General features: G+C 38.2%; 1 protein-coding gene and 1 long non-coding RNA gene across 2 annotated transcripts in view; one reads left to right on the plus strand and one right to left on the minus strand.

Moving 5' to 3' along the window:
• The window catches only part of LOC119884202, a gene marked incomplete at its 5' end in the record, with an annotated part of 31075 nt that extends 15445 nt beyond the window's left edge, over positions 1–15630 (plus strand). The window contains 3 exon segments of the mRNA XM_038694662.1: positions 10947–11099; positions 11428–11465; positions 11965–15630. Of these exon segments, the coding sequence (XP_038550590.1) occupies positions 10947–11099; positions 11428–11465; positions 11965–12207 (434 nt within the window).
• An 803-nt stretch (positions 15631–16433) lies between these two features.
• On the minus strand, positions 16434–19419 carry LOC119884201. Its single transcript, XR_005440955.1, has 2 exons — positions 19330–19419; positions 16434–16741 (listed from the first exon to the last, which is right to left on the minus strand). It is a non-coding gene; the product is annotated as an uncharacterized LOC119884201 (long non-coding RNA).

The raw sequence follows: 19419 nt of genomic DNA on the forward strand, positions 1-19419 counted from the left end.
AACCCTCACCCAAGATGACTCCTCAGAGACAGCTCTCAACATTTCAACCTTAAAACATTTGTGAATCACATAGGCTCTAGCCACTTAAATGTAGTGGATTCTTTTAAATCTACATCATTAACTGAAGACATGTGTAACTCTTTCTAAAAAATCCATAACAATACCTTCAAGCAGTATGTCTGACATGTCTACCACAGTAAACAAAAGTAAATCAAACCTATATCTAATTGCCAGAGAACATTTGCATTACTATGCCAGCAGTAGTTAGCATTTGATGTCTTATCCTAAGAACCAATCACTGTCCAGATAGCTAGTCAGGATTGTGTATATATATTCTGGGCTCCTCAGAGAAGGTGCATGGCAGTCTTTGGTGTCTTGTGGAAGTGTTGACAAGTATGCAGTTTTTTGAAGGATCGTTTACCAGTCATCCATTTATCTATCTGTCTATCTTAACAGTATGTAGACATATTTCACCTGTGGTGTTCTTTTGAAAAACTTTTTCATCTATCCATCCTGAAGACCAAAGCGAGAGGTAAGTTGAACATTTTTACCAATACCCCTTGTATGTTTTCATCAAGGATGTTTGTAACTAAACTATCAAATTTAAATATAAACATGTACATATATATAGTATTGTATAACATAGTATATTCTGACTGTATCATTTTTACACCTATGTAGAATGTTACTTGTATATTGTATATAGGGTGTATATAGTATGAATATTATTTATACTAATACATAGAATTTTAACTGATTCTACTTTTATTGTATTTTATTCCTTACATTCCTATATACATATGTACACAGAAAAAGTACTGATAGCTTATATTGTTTTACAAAGTCACCCAAGTTATCATGCTGTTCTTCTCATTGTATAAACAATAATCTTAAATGAACTTGTTATAAGTCAAGACACCATATGATGTATAATATATGTCAAACATTTCATTGGAAAATGAGACCAAGAAGGGTTTTTCCTAAAAAGGAAGCCTTGCAACTTCACTGCATCTGAGTAAGAAAAAGCCAAATTTCAGAAAGGATTCATCTACAAGGAGAAAGGTATTAGATCAGAACATAAGATTCTCTGTTCAATACTGTATTTAACTACAACTTTCTTGGTTGCTAATGAATTATAAGGAAATGGAGCATTGTTAAGTGTGTGCATAGTATTATACACTATATGTAGTTATATGTTGCCATGTAAGGTGAAACCTGAAAATGGTTTAAAGGCATAGCTTGATTTTGTGTTCAGATATGAGAACAATATTGATCTTGTCATACAACTCTCAGCAAGTCAGTCAAGCTAAGCAGGCAACAATTAAAATAAGAAATACCCACTGCCATCATACATAGTGTACAAATTTGATGTGTATTATATAAATGTAGATACAAATCCAAACCCTTAGGGTGACATTGCATAAGATCCTCATCGAGTGTTAGAACTGCTGAGATAGTGTTGGTCGTTCATGGAATTTGATGACAGGCAGACTGACAAATAATTCATTTATTCAGTATTTATCAGGTTTTGGAAAAATCACCACCAAAAACACTGAGCCAGGAGAATTCTTGCAGGAATATATTTGAAGACACATCACTGACTCCAAAGAAGGGGCCCGGTTCTGAGAGTACTCCTTGTTATGGTACTAAAGAAGTCCTCAACGATTACACAGTGGCATTAAAGTACTGTAAAACAAATGTCTGGGTTTGATAACAAACCGATTCTCTATTCCCTCAACAGCCCAGGACCTCCACATCCAGCATCTTCACCACCAAGATTGTCTGAGACCAGCCACCCGGACAGCTGCTGCAAGAATCTGTTAGCATCCTCAAATAATTTCTGCACAAACTGTCAGGAACCATCTCAGGGAATCTCATCTGCATGCTCGTCATCCTCTTTGGGTTCTCGATCTGACTGCAGTTTGCCATCATAACCGACTTTAGTGGGCAAATGCTCACATACGATGGCGTCTGGCACTTTGGAGAGGTGTTCTCTTCATGGATAAATCCCAGTTTTCACTGTGCAGAGCAGATGACGTGTGTATGACGTCGTGTGGGTGAGCGGTTTGTTGATGTCCTAGTTGTGGATCGAGTGGCCCAATCTGGCGGTGGGGTTATGGTATGGGCAGGCGTGTTTTATGGACGACAAACACAGGTGCATTTTATTGATGGCATTTTGAATGCATAGATATACCGTGACGAGATCCAGAGGCCCATTGTTGTGCCATTCATCCACGACCATCACCTCATGTTGCAGCATGATAATGCACGGCCCTATGTTGCAAGGATTACAATTCCTGGAAGCTGAAAACATCCCATTTCTTGCATGGCCAGCATACTCACCGGACATGTCACCCATTGAGCATGTTTAGGATGCTCTAGATCTGCGTATACAACAGCGCGTTCTAGGTCTTGCTAATATCCAGCAACTTTGCGCAGCCATTGAAGAGTGGATGAACATTCCACAGGCCACAATCAACAATCTGATCAACTCTATATACAGGAGATGTGTTGCACTGCGTGACGCAAATGGTGGTCACAACAGATACTGACTGGTTTCCAGACTCCCCCCGGACACCCCCAATACAGGGAAACTGCACATTTTTGAGTGGCCTTTTATTGTGGCCAGCCTAAGGTACACTTGTGCAATACCCATGCTGTCTGATCAACATCTTGATATGCCACACCTGGGAGGTGGATGGATTATCTCGACAAAGGAGAAGTGCTCACTAACAAAAACACTGAGAGAAATGGGCCTTTTGTGTACATAGAGAAAGTCTTAGATCTTTGAGTTCAGCTCATGAGGAATGGGTGCAAAAACAAAAGTGTTGCATTTATAATTTTGTTCAGTGTAAGAATACAGAAGAGGGGGGCACATGAGGAACTTTCAGTTTAGGAGTTTGTGTGTGTCTTAGCTTAAAAGCACATTCAATAAAGTTTGCTTCAACATACTTCTGTATATTTTGTGCTGTTTTCTATTTGTGGTTGAACAACTTGTGTTATGAATAGCCATCCAACGTTGTGATGGTTCTGAGATGAGCTATAGGTAACTCATCACTATTTCAATGGCTATTAAAATCACTAACACACATTTAAACTGTACATGCTAAAGAAAGAAGTTGAAAATACTGAGATGTAAAAAGTGTGAACTTAATGCAGCACTGGTTGTGTGTTCTCCACTTGATGCAAACTCTAAGTTCCATTGTTACGATGCTGCACCATTTGACAGCCATCAAATATGCTTCTCTATTCGCCAACAAATGTTTAACCCCACATTTCAACAAGCTACAATGAGAACATTGCTGGTGACACTTTTCTAAAAAATAAAACCAACAACACTACAGTTTATATATTTGGTTTAGATTATAATTTTTTCTTAAGAATTGGCCATTTTGCTTATTTCATATTATTTGTAAAGTGTGTCTGAATGTCTCTGTGGACCTTTCTCTAAGGCTAAGAACAAATGTACTGCTGAAGCATTCTGTATGAGTTTTTAGAAAGATTTTAAATTTTTCAGAGACAGGCTTCATTTAGCACCTTAAATACCACATCATAAAACCTAAACACGCACATATGAACTTGTTCATTTGTAGCTAAACTAATCTTTTCAACATTTCACACTTTAGTTTCGACATGATGTGATTTCAACTGTACAAAAGTAGCTAACTAGCTTTGTAATACTTGATCACCAAGGGAAGGAGTTTGCCTCTGGATTTCATGTCGTCTCATCTTCAGGATTAAACTTCAGGCTCTTGAAGGTTTCAGTTACAGTTGCAGATGCTATAATTACTTTACTAAATAATTTTTAGTCAAATAGGCAGAATGTTGCAGTCAACTTGATAGTCTAACGTGAGCTGCAAAACGTCACCATGATGTCTCATCAGTAGCTTTTCTCTGGCTGCACAAAGTTGGAACCACCTTTTGCCTGATCATTGGTCTTAGCTTACAGTAAGCTCACACAGTCTACCAGAGGTAGATTGCGTCTGACTTGACAACGCTGTTTTTATACCCCGCCCCTGCAGTCGCCTGCAGCTCACTTAGACTATCAATTCGGTGAAAGTCAGCCACAGTCATCTCGGACACACCTACTGACTACCAGTTATGCACAGCGTGCTAACTTTGACAGCTGTATTCTAAAATTAACATAGCTATCCTTATTAGCTAGGCTCCTTACATGCTTGCTGATAATTTTTTTGAAGGTGGGTCTCCGACATTGACAACGTTGTGTTGGATAAATTTGTGCAGCGGTGTTTAGGAAACTAACTATTCAATTGACAGACAGGTCTTTTGTCAGTGTTTGCGAGCAACAACTTCCTAAATATAGATTTAGGACACATACAAACACTGGTCATGTATCACGATAATTAACAGCATTAAATCCATTGATTAAAAATGAAGAGATCTTGCAGCTGACCTTTGTATTCATTTTGTTTTTACTTTCACTTTTTTTGTGCTTTTGAAATACTCATTCTGCTGTCTACTGGGTAGTCTATCATTTTAGTAGTCTGAAGCTTGAAACAATTTAGGAATTTCACTAAAACTCAGCCTTTGTATTTTGTTGAAAATAACTTCAATAAAAACTCAGGCTTTATATTTTCTTACAATAACAGATTATACCAAATAAAAGTTTCTTCTCATAAGTATGATTAAATTTGCTTATTTATTATTTTCACACAAGTTGGAGTGTGATTATCGCTCCATGCTATCTAAGAGGGAACTTGTGTCATCATGTACAAGAGAACAGTGGACTCCTGTCGTTCCACACAGTACAAGTGTGGTCCCTTTTTCTGTAATTCAAATCAATAAATAAAATGCATTTCTGTAAGTGTAGACTAAGCACATAGATATAATGACAAAATGTATTGACATTCAGTGGTTGTAAAAACTGGTCAGTTTAGTGTTTTAGGACTGAACAAGTTTAAAGCTGTAGTCAAAGTCTGATGTGAAATACTTTTTAACAATTAATTAAAACTGAATAGAAAGTATCTTACCTCTAATCATTTAATTTATAATTCAACTCTGGTTGTTTTTCTATTTTTGTTCCCTTTTTTTGGAATCTAAAATCCTTTTTACTCTCCTGCTCTCTGTGTAGCCCTTTATTTGAATACAATGTTGATCTTAAAACACAAGACATCCACTAAAACTCAGCCTTTATATTTTGTTTTAAAAGAATGTATAGAAAATAAAGAGACTATTTAGTTAGTTTATTTTGTCTCAAAAGTATGATTAAATTTGCTTATTTATTATTTTCACACAAGTTGGAGTGTGATTATCGCTCCATGCTATCTAAGAGGGAACTTGTGTCATCATGTACAAGAGAACAGTGGACTCCTGTCGTTCCACACAGTACAAGTGTGGTCCCTTTTTCTGTAATGCAAATCAATAAATGAAATGCATATCTTTAAGTGTAGACTAAGCACACAAATATAATGAAAAAAAAATGTATTGATGTCCAGTGCTTGTGAAAGCTGGTCAGGTTAGTATTTTGGGACAGAACAAGTTTAAAGCTCTAGATGTCAAATGTCAAATATTTTTTTATTAATTAATACACTTTTTTATAATTAATTAAAACCTTAAAGAAAGTATCTTTATACTGACCATTTTATTTCTAATTCTACCCTGGTTGTTTTTCTATTATTGTTCCGGTTTTTAGAATCTAAAATTAATTTTGCTCTCCAGGCCTTCAGTGTAGCCCTTTATTTTAATACATGTTGATCTTAAAACACAAGACATCCACTAAAACTCAGCCTTTATATTTTGTTTAAAAAGAATGTATAGAAAGTAAGGAGACTATTTAGTTAGTTTATTTTGTCTCAAAAGTATGATTAAATTTGCTTATTTATTATTTTCACACAAGTTGGAGTATGATTATCGCTCCATGCTATCTAAGAGGGAACTTGTGTCATCATGTACAAGTGAACAGTGGACTTCTGTCGTTCCACACAGTAGAAGTGTGGTCCCTTTTTCTGTAATTCAAATCAATAAATGAAATGCATATCTTTAAGTGTAGACTAAGCACACAAATATAATGGGGGGGGAAAAAGTATTGATGTCCAGTGCTTGTGAAATCTGGTCAGGTTAGTATTTTGCGACTGAACAAGTTTAAATCTCTAGATGTCAAATGTAAAAATTTTTTTTTTATATAATGAATTAAAACCATAAAAGTATCTTTATACTGACCATTTTATTTCTAATTCTACCCTGGTTGTTTTTCTATTATTGTTCCCTTTTTTAGAATCTAAAATCGTTTTACTCTCCAGGCCTTCAGTGTAGCCCTTTATTTTAATACATGTTGATCTTAAAACACAAGACATGGACTAAAACTCAGCCTGTATATTTTGTTAGAAAAAATTAAGAAATCGTGTTTCAAGAGACAGCTTTCTTTACTGAGTAGCTTGTATAATAGCCCCTCTACAGTCTGATAGACTCCCTGGGGCTGCAAGCCATTCACTCTATAGGGGAGTGTTAAGAACGACGTGTGTGAATGAGTCGTTAAAATCTCTGCTTGATCCACTAGAGGCACTGCTGAGTATGGACTTAAACACTCACACACTTGCAGGTCCCCTCTTGACAATAGTTAAAAAAATTTACCAGATGGTTTTAGACATGATTTTAGCATGATTTAAAGCATGTCCAACAGGGGACCTAAAAAATGTCCCCTGTTCACTTCTAAGTCCCCTCTTAGTGTGTGTGTAACGACGTCGAGGTCCACTGTTAGATAGGTTGGTAAGTGCACACACACACACACAAACACACTGGTCACAGGGCTGCTTGTTTCTCAAAGAGACAGGAACAAAAAGGACAATCCCTCCTTGTCCTCCAGCCTTCCTTAAGTAGACAAAACAAACAAATGCATAAAAATGCCATCCGATGGTGAGGGTGGCCTTGCAAAATACAACCAAAAGACCTAACACATTGTAATACAAATAAATAAAATAAAAAGAAACACAAATACCTGCAGTACAATAAAAATATTCCTTAAGACTGAATAAAAACTCAATCTAATTAGCATTTAACAACCATTCACCACATGGTCGATTAAAACAGTGATCTGACTGATTTAATTTAATCTCAACTGGGAGTTCCATTCCAATGCTGCTGTGTATATAAAGGTGTTTTGCCCAGAACAGCTCTTAAATCTACAAGGTACTATGTCAGTGGCACTGCCGCTAGTTGAGTAGCTATGAGAGCTCCTAATAAGCTTAAAATAACCTTTAAAATACCATGGCTCATTCCTATGCAAAATTTTGTGTTAATCTCAGTTTCAACTGCCTCACACTGTTTTCAACTGTCAGTCATTTTAAATCCTTCAGTTCAGAAGAGCTGACGTGGGTCCTATTGTTGAGGTTCAAGATCAACCTGACTAATTTATTCTGTGCCATTTGCAGTTGAACTTTTATTCTCCTGGTGGTACTGCTGTACCATGTCGTACAAGCATAGTCGAAGTGTGGCAGAATTAAAGCATTTGCTAACACTTTCAACGTTTCTTTATTTAGAAAATGCACCTTATGTGCCAGAAATTTCATTCTTTAATTCCAAGTGGGGCGCAAAAAGCGCATCGAGAAGAAGAGACACAAAATGAACTGCATCAGTTTCTTGATTTGTTCACAATCAACTTTCGCTGAAGCAGCAACCACAGCCTCTCAAATGTTGTTCAAACAGGTGTATTGTCTTCGCTGACTGTGAATCTGATGTTTAAGAAAAGCATACAAAATCTCAATAGAAAAAAAGAGATGATAATGATTGGAATCATTGTAGTAATTCATTAAAGAACATCCTAATGTATTAAATGCAGTAGTGACAATAAGGCAGCTAACATCACAGTATTTAATGTTTCCTGGGCCAACAGTGACCACCGGGTGGAGCCTCACTGTTGATGCCACAGCAGGGTTGTTCAGTGGCATTCCCTCCACTGCCCTTTCGACAGCTCCACATAAAAAAGCCTGATGGTTGTTTGGGAGGCTTTCAGTACCTTGAAAAGTATAGCAGAATCTGGAATGTTGGTACCTTGGCTGACAAGCTGTCCTCCTGAGCACTCCAGCAACCCATCAGAGGCAGCCTTCCAATGACTGGCTTCAAAGAAACCCAGCCTCAAACCCTCTGTTGAAGAGTTCAGTACTAAAGAGGTAGAAATGGTCTCGCTGCCTATATTGTGTCCATGGGCCGTCACTGAAGAAGTGGACCGCAGAGATGGTGGTTTGCTCTTTTTTGACACAGTCAAGCACTGGCTTCAGGTGCTGCCATATTGCGGGTCAGACCTTTACATTTTGATGGAGACACAGAGTGCTAGTTGTTTACAATCTCAGAGCTATATTTACAACCATAATACCACATTCCCCATCCATAAATAGATGTGGATTAGGCATTCACTGGGTGTGAGACTCTGCTAGAGTTCCTCCTGAGTGCTCTCCACTTGCTGTTTGAGGGTGACCTTTGACATTTCCACATTCGTGTTCTCAACTGACTGCTGAAGTAAAGGAGACATAACCTTTGGTATTTTATTGGCTGGATACGGAATAGCATCTGGTTTTGCAATCTGACCATTCCCCTTACATACACCTGTTATTCAGGGGTCACAGTTCACAGACTGAGCACGGATATTGACACAAAGTTGGTATAGCTTTTTCTAAACTGCCAGCGAGGGATGGACAACATAGAAAGGGCGAATAGGAGGTGGTGGAGTCCACATTTTCAGAGAGGAACTTTCCTCTTCTGCACCTTTTCTTGGCTCTTGTTATTGTCAGCCTTTTCCCTGTGGTAACCCCGCTGATAGCTTTACTGTAATCATCATGAATGTAGAAAAACCTTATCTTTGCTGGGCACAAGCGGTTCTGAGTGGCAGCTTCCTTTGGTATCTGCTGACAGACAGAGAGATGTCAGACAGTCTCAAGGACTTTTCTGCCAACTGTTAAAGGTGGTATTTTCCTTGTTATCACTCTTGAGTTTTTCAAAGGATGAAACAAAAGTGAATTTCTTAGATTCGCATTAGAGGATTGCTTATTGATTTGTGCTTGAGGTGAGGCATGTCCCTTTCTAATCCGCTGGATCCGGTTTCTACATTTGGCTGTGCTCTTCTTTAAGTCAACAATCTTATTTTGTTGTCTTGTTTTCTTGCTAAGTTCTAGTTGCCTAAAATAAAATAAAACAAATACATGATTCAGTGACTCCACCACTAGATTACTACACCTTTATAAAATGTGCAGTAAACATGATGTCATTTTTACCTGTACGCATTACAAATTACAGGTTGGCAGAAGCAAGAGTTATCATGTCAAGGCAATTTCCAAGCCATTTGCCCTTAATTGAGTAAAGCCTTCCTGTTTCTCTTTTCCCCATAAGTACCCAAACTTAGTCACAAGTGTTGTGCATAGGAAGCACATGTTCAATGTTCTATGTACCTAAAACTAGCCTTTCTCCTGACCCTGACACGCGGAGCCTGAACCAGAAGAAGCAAACTGCTCTGGGTAAATTCAGGACTTGCTGGTGTAGGAGTGAGCTTTTGCAAAGCAGTTTTTCTGGCTTTACTACCTTCATGACATCCGTTTTTGCATCTCTGCAAGCAAGTTTCTCTGTGTTTACATTTACATTTACTCATTTGGCAGACGCTTTTATGCAAAGTGACTTACATTTGAGGAACAACATACAAGCATCAACAGAGCATCAAATACAGATCTACTGACAATACATACTAGTAAGAGCTCATAGTTCATATCACATCAATGGGGTAAATACCTAGAGAAGGAAATAAGAGTTAACAAAAAGTGCAATCAATACAAGATAATTGTAAGGGGATAGAAGAAGAGCACAGGAAGTGCATGTTAGAGGTTAGGAGTTAGGAGTTAGAGGTGTTATAAGAGGAAGTGTTCTCGGAAGAGATGACTTTTCAAGAGCTTCTTGAAGTTAGAGAGGGACACCCCTGCTCTGATGGCATGTGGTAGCTCGTTCCACCATCGTGGTGAGAACAGATGAGAATAGCCGGGACTGGGATTGCTTTGTGTGAAGGGATGGCAGAGCCAGGCGGCGTTCATTGGAGGAAGGAACGTTGACTTGTATTATGGAGTTTAGGTAGATGGGTGAATACCCAGTAGTAGCTCTGTATGCAAGCATTAGTGACTTGAATTGGGAGGCCATGGGTAGCCAGTGGAGTCACTCATTAATGGAGTGACATGAGTCCTTTTGGGCTTTCTGAACCATTTGTAGGGGTTTCCCAGCACAAGCTGTAAGACCTACTAGAATGGCATTGCAGTAGACAAGGCGAGAGATAACCATGGCCTGTACCAGAAGCTGGGTGGCGTACTGAGTGAGGTAGGGCCTGATTTTCCTTATGTTGTATAGAGCAAAACGGCACGACCGAGAGACAGCAGCAACATGGTCTGAAAAGGACAGCTGGTCATCAATCATGACACCCAAGTTTCTCATCACCCTGGTTGGAGTGAGGGTTGAGGAGTCAGTTTGTAGTTTGATGTTATGGTGGATAGATTGCTTGGCTGGAATGACCAAGAGTTCACTCTGTGTTTATTATCATTAACTGACATACTGTTAACTACCTACTAACACATTACATGTTAAAGCCAACATCTAAACAAACATGTTACTTTCCCACATATTAAGAGAAAATGAAAGCAAGGTACTAACATGTGACATGGCCATTGTCCAAAGTCTTGAAGATGTAACTCCCTGGTAATAACTGTTTTAAGGAATGTTACATTTTTTAGTGGATGGGTCCTACTATGTTAACAGTGTTGCACTTTAAATGTGGGACACAGGTAAATAAATACAATGGATTATTAATGAATTGATATCATTAATAAATCAAAAATTCAACCCGATTCAAGGAAATGCTCGACTACACTTTGTTGCTGTACTGTAGATTTAAGTTTTCTTTTCCTTGTATATGTTACATTCACTGCAAATGAATAAGATCTAACTACAGTGTTGTGTTTTAGGTCAAAGACTCAGACAAAGGTGCTGTGTGTTGTTTGTAAGGAGAACACCGCTGTCAGCAGTTAACGTCCATGCAAATATGTACGCAAACTCAGTCGCCCAGTATTACAGTCACCATCGTCATCAGGTTCCCCCACCTGATAACCAGGCTGAAGGTATGAATGATTTCTCTTATCTGACCACAACGTAACAAACGTTGTTTGTACAGTTACATTTTTAATGCCATACCAATAAATATTTGTATATACACAACAGATCAGATGAGTGTGTGTTTTGTGAAAGGGTTGAGTTGTATGGATATATCTAGACTTTCAGCCACCAACATTAACTGGGAGCTGAACTCCCTGGAACAATTGATTCAAGTGTCTGTTCCAGAGGCCTGAGACTGCATTTCAAATTGCAGACAGATGGGCAGTATGAATGTAATTCAGTTGAACAGTAACTCAGTTGAGAGATGGAAAATGTTGCTATCTATCTTTATAGGGGATGATAAGGAGACCTCAAGCAGCCTGGATGAAGAGGTGAGTTGAAGATGAAGTTTGGTTACTTCAACAGTCAGACAAGCAGACCAACATTTGAAACCATTTAAGGTTAAGGTAAAAGTGAAATTATTCCTCACTGCACAGTTTCCCTCTGCAAAGAGGGATAATTACACTAGGACAGAGCATATGAGTAATTATTTTACTGTCAACCAATCTGTCTCATTGTCTGACTCCTCATGATTCTTGACTGACTGTATTGGACTGATGTTCCAATGTTAATGTGACAGACATGACTGTCAGCACCAAGTTGGCAGTGAGCTTTTTCCTCTCTTGTGCCTGCTTCATATTTTGCATTGTGCTGCAGTGTAAAAGTTATTAGACACTAAAGATGGGGCTGCATGTTGCTGACTTAGTGCAGAATACAGTCTTTGATCAGAACACATGTTCATTATCAGCTCTTGATGATATTTGCTTGGCAGCTACATTCATTGTGTGTTATTCCTGCTCAGTGATTCCTTGTTATTGCCCTTTTCCCCAGTTTGAGGAGTTGCCTGTTCGCCCAAAGACAGAGGACACAGATTACGTCAGAGTTAACCCCTTAGGAGCTGCAAGGAACAGTGAAAAGTTTGGCCAAGGTGGGCTCCTGCCTTGTAATTATGACAACATGTGTGGGGACGCTGCTCAGAGTAGCTCAGGGTGCGCTAACAACATGGAAGATGATGATGATGAAGATGAAGTCACCTACACTCACGTGATCATCAAACCCAAACACAGACTTTAGTAGCTGCATGAGGAACTGTGGGATGGTGGACAGCATCAGCGTGAGGATGATGATGAGCTGAGTGAATTATTCTGACAGGTCTGACTCGACTATCTGTACTGCATATGACAGCTAAACAATCTTAGTAGCTAACATTGGCAGCATAAGCTAATATTTTATTTATACAACACAGCAAACATCTGTTTGCTTAAAAAGCTTACACATTTTGTACTTCAAGCAGAAAAACTAGACAGTGCAGATCAGCTGTGCATGTACCAGATCTGATGCAGACTTTTGCAGGCTTTAAAGCATAACAATTCTACATTAAACATATCATACATATACAGTCATATAGTTTATTTAGCTGTTGATCTGTCTTTTCCAACCTCTGTGCAGATCTGTCAGGCCGGCCAGGGGGTTAAGAAACAATGTAAAACGTAAGGCCTTGTTTTTATTTGCGAAACAGCTAAAAACTGGGGTGTGACTTCAGTATTTTGAATGAGGTTAGTGATAAGCCGACTCCAGGTCAACCCTCACAATCAAAGTCTACTGTTAAAATTTGAGCAGGTTTAATTCCACTTGTGTATGGAGGGAGATATTCCTGAATAGCAGGATATACACCTGGAGCAATAAAGATGACACATACAGACTTCTGGCTTGTCTCTAAAACCTCAATAAAGAAAAGGTTTTACAGTCCATACTTTAACAAGGTCACTGACTGCTTTTTTTCTACTTAGATTTTTTATTAATCTTTTACATGTTAAATAATTGTTGTACATACACTTAGGTTAACAATACATTTGACAGATGAATTAAGGTAGTGTCCAAAATGTAACAAACATACAGATAAAATAAAGTTAAGAAGAAAATGCATGTTGAGAGTTTACATTCAATGGTCAGTTTATTCTAGCAGTTCCCATCGTGTTAGATGTTCCTCATTGCTGTTTTAGGTCTTGAACAATGTCCACTTCTGCCATTTTCCAACCAGTTGTGTCTCTTGCATTCTTAAATGATGCCAGTTTTTCCATTATGTATATTTCCTCTACTATCTCTGTCCATTGTTCTTGAGTAGGAGGTTCCACCTACAGCCATTTCTTGGTAATAGCTTTTTGCTAGCTATTAGCAATGTTTTGAGCAGGTACCTATCTTTCTTTTGAACATTTCCCTCAGTGAAGTTACAAAAATAGAATACCATGTAAGTCATAGCTAGATCATATCCCAATATTTTCTGTATAGCTTCAAAATGTGTCAATTTCCATAACGGTAGAATTTGTAGACATTTCCAGAATATATGTGTGTGGTCCACTTCTAATGCTCCACAATCTCTCCAGCATGGAAGATTTATGTTTGAGTAATTACTCTTAACCTAGGGTGTAATATAATATGTACTGTATATTCCACATATTTTGCCAATGATTATCTAAAATGTTTGTGTTGCGTTTTTTCCCATTTTTCTTATACATATTTGGTTGAATGCTTATTTGCCATCAGTGCTTGGTATAGTGTGGATATAATTCTAGTTTCAGTATCTTTGTACAAATCAATCATAGTTTGAATCACACTGTCTACTTCGATGGAGGGGTCTCTTTTAATTTCTTTCTTATAGTAGACCCTTAGTAGTACCTACAGAATTCATGTTTGCCTAGATCATATTTTTCCTTCATATTCTGGAAACACTCCAGTTCTCCATCCTTCCCTAACGTGCACCATGCCGTGATTCCCTTGGTGACCCACTGTTTAAAACCCTTATCATATCAAGATGGCTTGAAATTACTATCAAATGCTATCCACTTTAGTAGATATGCATCTTTCTTTATCCTGTCTTTTAATCATTCCAAACCATAATTCAAAAATCTAGTGGCAGATTAGATCTTTCAATGTCATCAATGTCTTTTTGTGTCTCCTTATTTATCTTGTTGTAGTTTGCTTCGTATAATTTAGATAACTCTTTAGTGATATTAACTCCCAAGTATTTTCTTTTCTTTAGTTTCCAATTGAGATTAAATAAATCCTGGACTGTTGTTGATGGTGTATAGTTAAATGCACGTGCACACATGCAAAGGTCCGCCCAACACTGCTTGCAGCTTAAATTATAAATAGTATTCAACTTTATATAACACCAAGTTTGGGTACAATGTAAATCCAATTAGCCAGGAGGAAAAGTTAATGTGTGATCCTCCGATTACTTTGGAAGACACTGCCCAGATAGCAAGACTACATTGAATAAATATTGATTTTCCATCTGAATCATCAGAATGGTTGAGATTGAAATCTCAACCCTAAATAAATGTTGAATCAATATTGCAGTACTGATGAAAAACGACCATGTATGAGCGTGACATTGGAATAATATTGATTTATAGTTGCCCCGATTATACTTGATTAAGCATTGATTTGTAGTTGATTGGGTAACAACAACAATGTTGAAAAATCATCTATTTATAGTTGACCAGAAATGACATGATATTGAAAAGCCATTGATTTATAGTTGACCGGGAAACATGATTGAAAAGTCATTGAATTATAGTTGACCGGGAAACATGATTGAAAAGTCATTGAATTATAGTTGACCATGAAACAGGATTGAAAAGCCATGGATTTATAGTTGACCGGGAAATATGATTGAGAAATCATTGAATTATAGTCAACTGCCAGTCAGTCAGAACTGAAGAAGTCCTTTGGATGAGGGACGAAACGTCTTCCAGTATCTTCAACCAAGTCCAGTTGCCCTTGATTTTAACCTTCGTTGGATAACATTGAATTATAGTTGACAGGGAAACATGATTGAAAAATCATCTATTTATAGTTGACCGGGAAATGACGTGATAAAAGCCATGGATTTATAGTTGACCGGAAAATACTATATGATTGAAAAGTCAATGCAGCATTATTGACCGGGAGACCATCGCTTGGTGGATCAACGTTCCTGAACCCCACACATCTCACAAGTCCACATCAGGTAAGCACATATTTATTTATCTAATGTTTAATTGTACCAAATTTGTAGACATTTATCATTTATTGACATTGTCTAACATTATATGCAGTCATAGACTATATACAAGTGTTTCAATACCATTTTATACTGACAAATAGCACAATATCCAAGCTCCATCGTATTAGGATAAGTTACTTCTCTAGTATAAATGCTAACTTTATCACCAGAAGATAATATCCTGTACAGGACTGTAAATTATGTTAAAAACTGTAATTTATCTTTTCTCAGATTTTGACTGCTTTGCGAAATATATGCACACCTTTCTCATGCTCGTAACTGATCTTAGCTAATGCCCCTGTCATTTAACTTTAAATAAGCCAGCTAACTTGATACATCTGTCAGTCTTCTACAAGTTTCAGCCTCCAGATTCAATCTATGACTGCATTTAATGTTTGACAATTTAAATAATATTAAACTATAAACATCAATGGATTCCACCACAGCCAAGCAGTCTACATCTTCAATAAACTGGCAAATTGGTAACATTAGTGAATTCAAGTAAGTTAACTTATATATATAATATAGCGCCAATTCAGCCCGACTGACATTGTTCATCTTCACATCCTTTTCACTACTGAAAGTTGTTTTGTTTGTATATTTTCTGTTATAGATGTCCTGACTGAACCAATGGGGACAGAAGTCTTTGACTTTGCCCAGGCAGCACAAAAATGGCTTCCTATGCTCCAGATCTGATGGGTGGACAGAGCAGAACAGGAGTAGTGAATAATTTTTTTTATTCCATAAATAAACTTGTATTTTTTAACTGATTAAATTGTCCGTTCCCAGATAGCAAACATTATTGAAACTATGTTGAATCAGCATTCTGCTCTCAACGCTAATTTAATTGAATCAACATCAGACTCTGATGTTGATTTATCATCATTTTGCACCATTTTTTAATATTGAAACAATGTTGAAATCATAGCTAACTAAAAATCAATGTGACTTCAATGTTGTTTCAACCAATATTACTATTGAAACAACGTTGAAATCAAAGCCTAACTAACAATCAACGTGACTTCAATGGTATTTCAACCAGTATTACTATTGAAACAACTAGCAATAAACGTGATTTCAATGTTTTTTCAGCCATTATTACTATTGAAGACTCTGATGTTGATTCACCATAATTTTGCACCCTGGTTTAATATTAAAATAATGTTAAAATCACAACTATAAATTAACGTGACTTTAAATGGTATTTCAAACAATTGTTATGGTGTGGGGACAGAGTGGACCCAAACGCAACTCTGGGGATTAACAGCTTTTATTAGGGGAAAGAAGGGGTTAAGGGACTGGAGTTCAGGGAGAGGTGGATGCCAGGGAAATGCAGGCACGGGGAACCGAGGAGACTGAGACCAGAGAGCTGAGGGACACTGGGGGCCGTGGAACAGAGGATGCACGGGAGAACTGATCAGGGGGTTGGTGGAGGAGTGTGGTGGCAGGCTGACTAGGAAGGCACGAGGGAGAGCCGGGAGGACGCCGTGGGGGAAGCCCAAGGGGAGAGGGCAGGTGAGCGAGCCCAGCTGACTTGACTGAGGATGAGGGTGAGTGAACCTGGGGAGAGACAGACAGACAAACCGGGTTAGTGACTCAGGGAAAACCAAGAACAGGGAAAAAGATCAGTGGCACCGGGTAAGGAGCAACGACGATCAAGCAGCGATGGAGTGGAGAACCGCGGTAGATATGCAGGCAGGGATGAGGTAGATTGCTGGCAGGTGTGGCAGGCAGAGGAGGAGGCTGACGAGATGCAGGTGCGGGTCGTTGGCTGGGCTCAGGAGCGGAGGGAGAGAGAGAGAGAGCGCACGCGGGGAGGAGACACAAGGAGGCAGGCAGAGAACAGAGAAAAAAACAGGGATAACAGAATCACAGGCAAAAAAGGAGAAAAACCAGGACACTCACCGTCGGCCGGGTTGCCACCACAACTCCAATATTACTACTGAAACGACGTTGAAAAGATAGCCTAACTAAAAATCATGTGACTTAATGTTATTTCAACTGATATTAAAAACACAAAATAGACTACTTGAAAATAGGTGAAAAATATGTCAGCCATAATGTTATGAAATAGGCTAACCTAAACATTAGGCTTAATCTAATATAAATGACAACAGACAATTTACATCTGTTAAGAAAAGAAACTTTATTTATGTAAAAACATTTTTTTTTAGCTTTACTCCTGCTCTGGTGTTTCATTGATGAGTTGGGTTGAGGTAGGCACTGTAGACAGAGCTTGTGTAGCCTAATGGTAAAGGCACAGACATAGCAATCAGACATTGCAAAGCAAGTTGGGTGTTATTTGGTAGGGGTGGGCAAAAAAACAATTCTTAGATGCATTGCAATGCGGACGTGGAAGTTTCCAACTTATTACAAAACGTCCAAAAATTGATAATGTAATTTTGACCAAATGAATTAAGCGGAACTTGCGGAAGTGCAGTGCCCGGACCGTCTGTGGCATGCACATAATAGTGATGTGCGATACCACTTAATAGGCTGGTACTGCCAACACCCATAATATTTACATATTTTATTCCTAGTTTAATGTGACCTCCCCCTCCCGTTTCTGTATAGATGAAGGAAATAAAGAGTAGGCTTACCAATTCAAAATAATAGCTGCATAATGACAAGACATCAAACTACTGTCATATTTTTTAATTATAATAAAAATATCCTGAACTGCCGCTTCATAACATCATCATATTATTATTTTGACTTAATCTCAGGTGTTAAGTGAAGTTTGCGGTGTATTTCACTGTCTTTGCACACACATCACACACAGCGTCATTATTACCTTCACAGCTAAAATACAGCCAGACATGACTGTTTCTACAGTCAGTCAGTCAGAGTCAGTATTCAGTCGCGGGAAATGTAAAAGGCTGCAGCGGCTCACTTCAAAGAAGCTCTGTCAGCGCAAGCATGACTTTGACAGGCGGAGGGAAAAGTAGTTCCTATAGTTCCTATGAGTATAATTAGACCATCCTGGTAACAGTAAGATACTTATGATAAAACACACACTCACTCCAAATGACTGAGTTTAGATATCGATCCTTTTGTATGAGTATCGATCCTAGAGCAGGAAATGTTGGAATCAGAAATATTGATACTTTATCGATCCGCATATCACTACTTCCTCCTGTATTTGGCAAACCACCGCTGCAGAATGAATACCACTCTACTAAAATGTCACACAATCATTAATATCAGTGCGCAAGTAATGATTTTAACTCGCACACTGTGAGAGCATGGTGACACTCTACGCTTGGCAGCCCCCTGCCTATCCTGTGTGTGACGCTGAGCGAATGAGAGAAAGAAAGCGGTAGAACATGACGGTGAAAAATATTAGTAGTAAGTTTCTGTCTTGTAGTAAACGTGCAGTGTAGGTCACAGTGTGTCTGTTAATAAAAGTCTGTAGTTTCCCCAACTGCTGGAAAAGTGAAGGCTGTTGTCAGCGCTAATCTACCTGTACAGCACGTTTTTTGTTATGTAGCGTTAGCTAAATTAGTAAGGAAGTAATGTTAATTAGCTCAGCTGTATGTCATTACTAACTTACCTACTTGTCAAGGGTCGTACAAGGTACAAGCATAGACTTAACGGGTGCAGCTCTGTCCTGTACACATACTGTAACGTTACATCCTGATAATTACATTTCAGTTTTCAGAGGAATCTGACAGCTGGTTGTTAAAGAAATGAGGGACCATGGAGCTGAGGTTAATGAAGTAAATTAGGGATGCAAACTAATCCTTTTAAGCTCATGTTTCTTTTGGATTTTAATTCGCAAATTAAATGCTTAGTAAATATCCAGAGATCCTGTATAAAAAAAAATTATCATCAAGCATCAAGATGCATCGAAAATCGTTTTATAATCGCATCGAAGCCTTCTGAATCATAATCGAATCGTGAGCTGCCCAGAGATTCCCACCCCTATAATTGGGGGAAAGTTTTGCTGAAGGTGAAATATATCTAAACTATTTGTAGTTACAGGTGACTAACACTAATGACATAATTATGAATATGATATTCCATTTCTACTAATAGATCCCCCAAAATTTTATACACTGTACCTTTCACTTCTTTATCTAGACTATCCACAATAGACATAACATTAACTGAAAACACAACATTAATATTTAAACAGACTGACTCACCAAACATGCACCTGCAGAGCACCATCTCTTTAAAAGCTTTTTTTTGTTTTGTCTGGTCCTTTAGCTTCTTTCCAGCCCAGTTGAGCCCAG

This window comes from Micropterus salmoides, unplaced genomic scaffold (genome assembly GCF_014851395.1).
Source record: "Micropterus salmoides isolate LMB-PRFRI ecotype aquatic unplaced genomic scaffold, ASM1485139v1 Ms_hic_scaffold_3268, whole genome shotgun sequence".
Classification (NCBI taxonomy): domain Eukaryota; kingdom Metazoa; phylum Chordata; class Actinopteri; order Centrarchiformes; family Centrarchidae; genus Micropterus; species Micropterus salmoides.